At 49.2% G+C, this 7,996-nt stretch overlaps 1 protein-coding gene across 1 annotated transcript in view; it reads right to left on the bottom strand.

Moving 5' to 3' along the window:
* Positions 1-574: 574 nt before the first annotated feature.
* STX8 (syntaxin 8) overlaps positions 575-7,996 on the bottom strand; it is a 111,171-nt gene continuing 103,749 nt past the window's right edge. The window contains exon 7 of the mRNA XM_009285212.2: positions 575-1,657. Coding sequence (XP_009283487.2) covers positions 1,590-1,657 — 68 coding nt within the window. The 3' untranslated portion in view covers positions 575-1,589. The remainder of the gene's footprint in view (positions 1,658-7,996) is intronic.

Consider the following 7,996-nt stretch of genomic DNA (forward strand, 5'->3'; position numbering starts at 1 on the left):
TTTCTCCCGTCGTAGCCAGCTCTGTTGTTCCCACCTCAGATCCTGGAGTGACTGGGCCCAAGCCTCAGCTCCAGCCAACACCTGCATGCTGCAAGGAGAAGAGCAAATGCGCACTCCGATCTGCAGACCGCCAAGCACTTAACGGAGGGGCCAGTGCCCAAGTCCCAGCTGATAGACGGGGAAACTGAGCCCAGAAGAGCAACATGGCTTCGTGTCACCCAAGAGGGGATGTAGCACCAGGACACCCCGGTTTCCCACCTCCCAGACCAGCGCTAGACCTGCTAGACGTGCCACCCCCCCAGCTGCGTGAGTGGAGAGCAGGGAGAGGGAAAAGAGTGCCAAGAGCCTGTTGAGAGCTGTGAAAGGAGATACTCCACCACCACAGGTGAGGACCAGCCCGGGGCTGGCAAGTGTTACGGATCCACCAGGAAACGTATGTCATGGTACACATGGAGTCTGACAGGAATGGCTTTTTTCTTTCTCCAAATCAGCTCTCAGGAAATGGAAGTGTTGGAGAATCGTTCCAGGGGAACACGAGATGGTAGGAAACAATAAAAACCCAGGCAGATAAGTTGTATATAAACGGATCAGCTTTTATTCAATATTTATTGCTTGCTCTATTAATTCTGAAATCAAACTGGCACGTATAACAAAATAATGATTTTCTTGGCCAGAAGCGAACATTCAATACTTTTTTCATTAATTTTTAAACAGGTAATCCTTCCTCTCAGTTTTAACAGCGTGTGAAAAGTTATAAAAGAAAGAGGCAGACCTCGATCGCCGAGATGAGTACATTAATGCCAGCGCACCTCCTGCGGTCAGCCGGGCAGAGCACGGCGGAGCGCGTGGAGAGCACGGCGGAGCGCGTGGAGAGCACGCCTCCCTCATGAGCACACGTTGGGCAAGGCTTTCCACTCCTACGCACCTGGTTCAAGACCCGCTGCTGTTTACATTTCTATCCGTGGAGATCGACACCGATAACTCCCCGAGGGCCCAGGACTGACTCACTCACCAGCATTTCTGTGCAGCTCATGGGGGTCCTGCGCCTCTCTGCAGGGCCCCGCGTGCTCTCGTGTCCCACCCTGCGAGAATCCAGACGTAGTCATTCTCCGAAGACATTTATTCCTTGAAACAAGTAAGAATGTTCATTCCGAAGGAAGGTTATCAGAAAGCAGAGGAGTGCCACCGCTGTACTCCCAAACCACACCTTTATTTTAATATTTTAAAGCCCTCCGGACGACTGACCGCTCAGCAGAAGCGGCGGCGGGCCGGGCAGGCAGCACCCCGACACCAGCGCGTGCTGAAACGCAGATGCACCGAGAAGTGCATCTATTGTACAGCCAGCTGCAGCCTCCCGAATGCCAAATGAAGGTGGGAAGAGAGTCCTTTTCAAGTTCAAACCCTCCAAATCACGCAGCACTCTTCAGCTGTGCGCCGAAGGAAGAACGGATGTCTGTCGGACACAGCTTCATTCTCATACTGTGGAGTTTATTTAAAACACAGAAGGTGTTTGCACAAAGTCGGTCTCTTCTCTGGAGTCCTCTGCGCTCAGCTGTCGAGCAGCAGCTCCGACGGGCCCCGTATCCACATTAGTGTGTCGGCCAGACAGCAACCACAGCAATCGCAATCAGCAGCAACACAATCACCACCAGCATTCCTGGAAAAGATGAAACGACATTAAGGTTGCTGCCTTCATCTTTAACAATTGGTCTTTTGCAATTAAATTCTTCCTCCGAGTCCTGCTCCTCCTCTCAGCTGAGACCGATTTTCCCCCGTGCTCACCCCGTCCAAGCCCCTCACCAGATCCCTGCACGCCGATGACCCAAACAGCGACGTGGACTCAAACCCCACGTTGGTAGAGCAGTTCTTTCTCTTCCTGACCCTTCCAATTAATTTTTTTTTTTTAACAGTGCCTGCAGGGTATCTTCCTACTTAAACATCTGCCTTGCAAAGATTAAGGGATATGTTTAACTCACGGCAAGGCCAGTTAAGCTTTTCTAGAATCCCTCTGTACCATCCCACTGGGGCAAAGGATTATTCAGAAGGAAATCCAAATTGCATCAGGAAATTGTTTCCAATACAAACTACTCCTGCTTTCAGACAAAACTATTTGCAGAGCAAAAGCAGGGCTTTCGGGTATGTACCTGACTTGGGAAAATTAAGATCAACCAGCATTAAAGAGAGTCTAACAGGGCTCTGCCCAACCGTGCAGCACGCGGGCTGCGTGTGCTCCATCCTGCCCCAAAACCGTACCGGTCGATATGCACAAGTTAATGACTAACACAATCTTACAAAACTTTATGACTATTTTTTAGCTCGGGCACACCATGCTGCTCTGCAGAAGGACGGTGTTAAAAAGTTATGGATCGTTTTGAAGACTGATCTGGAAAACCAGCAAAGCAGATTTTCTCTCTCAACTAAACGATAGCAATAAGGCGACACGGCTGTCAGACGCCTGCTAGAGAAAACTGATTCTCCTTAGTTTCCCCTTTCTTAGGGAGAACTCGCCCCTTTCTTAGAGGAGAGAAAGAAATGTTTTACTGAAAACGGACGGGGTCCCTGTGGTACACCCCATCGCCTCCCCAAGCAGCCCCAACACATCAACTCCTCCCGCGGCCGGCTGGACCACTGCACGCTTCGGGCACTGGCATCACGCACACAGGCGTCCTCTGGGGTTAAACGATCTTTTAATTAGGGAGCTTTTGTTTTGGTTTAGTATCTGCTCCGCGCTATCCCCCTGTCAGAGCTGTGGGAATACATTAGGGCTCGAGGAGCGGAAAAAATGTCCCTTCATTTGGTCCGCTCACAGATGACTATTACTCAACCACTTATAATATTTACAAGTCCAGCTCATGGCAATTAAAAAAGGATGTATTAAAATAAACTCCTCTTTCCAAGCTGGAAAAGGATATTAGACATTGCTTTTTGTAAATAGTGTCATGTTTTCTGTGCAGAAACTGTTTCTCTGCCAGGGGTCCAGGATTTTTTTTCCAGGGAAATAAGAGTTGCCACCAACAGTATTTTTTTCTTTTATGCTCAGTTGAAACCATTTGTTATCTGAAGTGAGCTTGAGCAGCGCTTCACCGCACTGGCTCAAGCAGGTCTCGGATGTTGAGCCTTTCTTTTCCTTGCAGAAACAGCTGACTGCAAACAGAGACGGCAGCAGCTCCGTACGCTCCACCTGGGATGCCCAAGGATTGCGGCAGGACTCGGCACTGAGGTGGGGTGTGGGGACAAGCTCTTTGGCCAGGCAGGGACAAGTGCTTTAGCTAAATCGTGGATACCGACTGCACCCTTTGGGGTAGGATGATTTTGGGGTGATTTTTTTAGAGCACACCAAGCCTCAGGCTAAACCTGGATGAAACTGCTTACTAATCACATTAAACGGAGTAAGCTAGTAAAAATGCATCTGTCTGTTCCTGCCGCTCTCTTTGCGCCTCTAACAAGGGCTCGGGTTTGCCTCTGACTCCAGAAGCCACCGGGACCGTGCTGCCCAGCGCTGCCTTTCCAGCTAACGACCGCCACGCTTGCACCCAGCCCCGGCGGGCGCGGGGCAGCCAGGGTCCACGCCGGGGGCACCCGGGAAACCGGGTTTCTCCCACCATCGCTCACCAGCGCCAGCTCCCTCACAGGTAAAGTCCTTCGGGAAGCATCCCGGAGGATGCTCCCGCCGCTGGGCTCCCGCAGCGCCTAGCCGAGCTCCAGATCCTCGTCCTGGGTCCGTGTCTATCAGTGCGAGTCCGAGCACATTTGACGCAGCTGGATCTCAGACCGTACACAGGCGACTTGCTCCGACCCACCGGAATGGGTGAGAGAGGGATATCGTTCAATTTTCAACCTCAGACGACCGCTCAACATCACCCAGCAACACAAACCCAGATTAATCCACTGGGAACACGATCTATACTTCTACTGTGCTTATAGTCTCTCGCTTTTTACTTCTTAATATACATTTTGTAGTCTTCAACAGAGTCAGAAGCAAATCATTTACTTAAATTGGGAAGAAATAAGATCTGATAAAGCTGCCGCATTCAGATTCTCTGTTATGTTTCGCACTGGAGGGAAAAGTTTTAGAGGGTGTAAATCCTTAGCACAGTTTCAGTGTAATAGAGTTTATGGACTTCAGCAATTAAGAAACAACTGAGATCAGTTGCTTGGAAAATACTCTATAGGTGTGAATTAGTAATGATACAAAGTGGAGTTAATGGGGTGCAATTATTCTTTGACAACTCCCAAGAAAAACTGCACATAAACCCAGAATTATTACACAGCAGGAACAGGGGAAGGTGGGGGACTAATAAAGTATTGCTAATGGGCAACAGCAGAATGAGCAGGAAACTTAAGAGGACGTTCAGAGCAACAAGAGCGGGACAGCAAAACGAAATAAACTTCGTTTTATTCCTGGAAAGAGACTGGTATGAAAAACCTGGAGGCACTTTTCTGTTTCCAAAAGCGGTGGTCAAGTACTTACTCCCCACGTGAGAGACGGAGAAGCAGAGATGGCACGTGTCGGTGCACTATAAATCAGCAACCCGCCAGTATTAAAGGCTTACCTGATCCGTGCGATACGCACAAAAAGAATAGGACGATATAAAATGGCAATAGCACACAAATTTCAAAGTACCTCTTGCATGATAGAGACCAGATGTTACGCACGTTTCTCCCCCCCTACACTACAGAACAGCAGATTAGAAGGATCTGAAGCTTTTAAACCTGGGTGTTTCACACAGTACAACATGCTTTCCTAACAAAAACTGCGGATAGGATCTGACAGCAATTATGCGTTCTAGATTCCCTGCCTGCTTTGCCTTTTTTTGCTCAAGTCCTGTGAAATATAAATATTCCCCTTGACAAGAACTCCTCAAAGAGAAGTTCAGGAATCAAAGCTACTAACAAAGTAAACAGGAGTCAGAGAAGAAAAAATAAAAAAAGATTCCTGTGCAAAAGAAAACAGTGACAGGAATACAAATTTGAAATGCATTTCTCGGGGAAAGGTGGGAAGTGCAAGCAGAAGTCTAGGTGCAATTACAGAGCAATTAATTAAGGCAGGTTGGAGAAAGTGCAATGCTCTTGAAGCTCCATCTGCTAAAGCGTTTGAGATGGTGCTGCTGCCTCAGCTCAGAGAAGCAGTGCAGAAACGCAGAGGGCACGTCCTCAGCTTACGCCAAGTTTCAGGGCACGGCGTGCCGGCAGGACGCGGGGTCTCCCCGCCGTTCCCGGGAGCACCGGCTCTCACGCTGCTTTGCCGGGTTTTAATCCTACGGCTGAGATCAGCTGCGCCTCTGCTCGTCACCCTGATCCCGACCCCCCAGTCCCTGGGCAGCCAGGGGGGTTCAATGCTCCAAACCTAGCAAAGCCTTTTCCAAAAAAACGTTAAGATCAAATTTTCAGATATAAGATGGAAAGAAAAGGTGACAATACACGTAATTTATCTCTAGGTTAAGATCACTCTTTAGTCTGTCTCACCTGCCATCCGTCCAGCCACGAGACCCAAGGATCTGGGGTTCACACCATACCCCCCATCTCCCTGGGGTCACCTGGGGCAGCCCTTCTCCAAGTCCCAAATCTCTTCCTTCTCTCAAGGATTTATCAGCTTTGAGGGTCACTGGTTTGGGGTTTGTCATGGACACCCTTCCCACTGTACCTGATTTACTCCTACAGTAACAACTTCCCAGCTGGGGTTCACGTGGAAATGCAAACACGTCCTCCGGGTCTGCCTCTGCCTGAAGGGGTTTGGGCATCTAGAAGATGATTTTCCACCCCCAGTTTGCACCCCAGTTTCCAGGGCATTAATGATCTGTGTAAATACAGGTGATGGCTGAGGACTGCATCCCCTTGTGTCTATCCAGCCAGACAGTAACTACCCCTGCCCGACTGGGACTGTGTAACTTGAGGGTGTAAGTTCTTGTTAGAAATAAGACCCCACTTAAAGCCCATGCTCTCTGGTGCACTGCCAGCCGTCCTCGGCGATGACAAACACCAGTCACACAGACGACAAGTCCAATAATTCATTTAATTTCCCTCTCTTCATCCCAACCTTTGCTGTTTTCCCCTCGCAGAGACCCAGATGTGGCTTGGAGCCACACCACGCTGAGCACTGGGCAAACCCAGGACACAGCACATCCCTGCCCTCAAAAGCATCCCTCTGCTCCCAGGCATCCCTCTCCTCTTGGTACAGAGCCCACACTACAGGCACTGCAGGCGTGTTACAGCCTACATCACACCACCAAAATCCTGGACGTGCTGCAGAGCTGCGAGAGGACAGAATAATTAACATTTCTGGTTTGTAACTTCACGCAAGCACAGGGTGCCATGGACTAAATAGGCTTATTTGCCTCAAATAACTGTTATGAATCACAAATAACGCTGATGAATTGGTTTCCTCGGAGAAGAGCGGATACCTACCGTCAGCCAGCAGCCGGCTTTCGTGTTTGTGATTAATCATCGAGACTTTCCAATTCCTTCTGCTGACTGTTCAGATGGAGGCAGCTGAGACTCAACGATCTGCAGTTTTCTTTAAAGCATTTTTAATTCCTAATGCTAACGACGGCTGGAGCCCGGCAGAAATTTCTGCTCACAGGCACTGCCGCCGATGGAGAGATGAGCCCTCGCAGCACCCATACAAAGCAGCCAATTGTTGCTTGTCAGCTGGGTGCTTATGCCAGCTTTCTGACAAGGCAATATTTACTGTGAAATATCCACTTATTGTGCTGAATATAACTCCTGGGAATATGAGCGTGTTTAGGATCTGGCAGGGGTTCAAGTGCCTTTGAACAGGCAGGCAGGAACTTGGTCATAAATACATCGTGTTTTGACAAGTCCCTCTTGAATAACTGTCAAAAGATTTCTGGTCTGCTTCTATCAGACTATTGATTTACCATTAAAATGGCTCTGTAGCCACGGAGCGCTGGCCATTGAGATTTAATGTGTTATCAATTAGAGCACAGGGGTTTCTGTAAGGTGTCTCGCATTACAACTTCACACGGGACAGCCCCTGCAGAGGAGACGGTTGCACCTTCCTCCTTGGCATCCCCTGCTCCAGTAACAAGATACTGGTTTCATTTTTATAAATGCACACTGGCAAGGTTTATTCCAGGGACTGAGGATACCTTTGTTCAATGGTGCAAGTAATGTCAGCAACGCTTCAGCTCTTCTCTTTCAGCCCCCTGGCAGCCAGGCACTCCTACACCTGACGTTGCTTCATACGGCTGCCCAGCATCGCAGGCTAGTGCAGCAGGTAGGCCATCACCAATATGCTCCAGCCACAACCCCTAAATTCAAAAGCGATGCCTACACTCACCCCAGCACTCCCATCCAGCTGAAGGTAGGGATGTGAAAGGAGCGGGTAGCAGCTGATGCACCCAGGGCTTCGCAGGTCACATTAAAGGTCTCCAGTGGCAATGCCGATCTGTCCTTCTGCCTTGGAGGCATCTTCCAGTTGAACAACAGGTCCACTCTACTGCTCTTTGTTTAACACCAAGCCCGTCAGTAACGGACACAAGATATCCACATCAAGATATTCACCTGCTGCTGTCTCTCTGAGCATCAGCCCAGCTTGGGCTGCCACTGGAGATATCCAGTCACTAGGGAGAACATCCGAAATGCTTTCAAAGCATACTAGGAGGGTTGATGAAAGCAAGTGCAGAGGGAATTTGCCTGTGATAGCTCAGGTCTGGACTCAACAAGCAAGGAAATCTCTTCCAGTCCTCGCTGCTATAATTAGCGCACAGAGTATAGAATCACAGAATCATAGAATCGTTAACGTTGGAAAAGACCTCTAAGATCATTGAGTCCAACCGTTAACCTAGCACTGCCAAGTCCACCACTAAACCATGTCCCTAAGTGCCTCATCTACACGTCTTTTAAATACCTCCAGGGATGGGGACTCCACCACTTCCCTGGGCAGCCTGTTCCAATGTTTAACCACTCTGTAAGTAAAGAAATTTTTCCTCACATCCAATCTAAACCTCCCCTGGCGCAACTTGAGGCCATTTCC

Source organism: Aptenodytes forsteri, unplaced genomic scaffold (genome assembly GCF_000699145.1).
Source record: "Aptenodytes forsteri isolate BGI_AS27 unplaced genomic scaffold, ASM69914v1 Scaffold186, whole genome shotgun sequence".
Lineage (NCBI taxonomy): Eukaryota > Metazoa > Chordata > Aves > Sphenisciformes > Spheniscidae > Aptenodytes > Aptenodytes forsteri.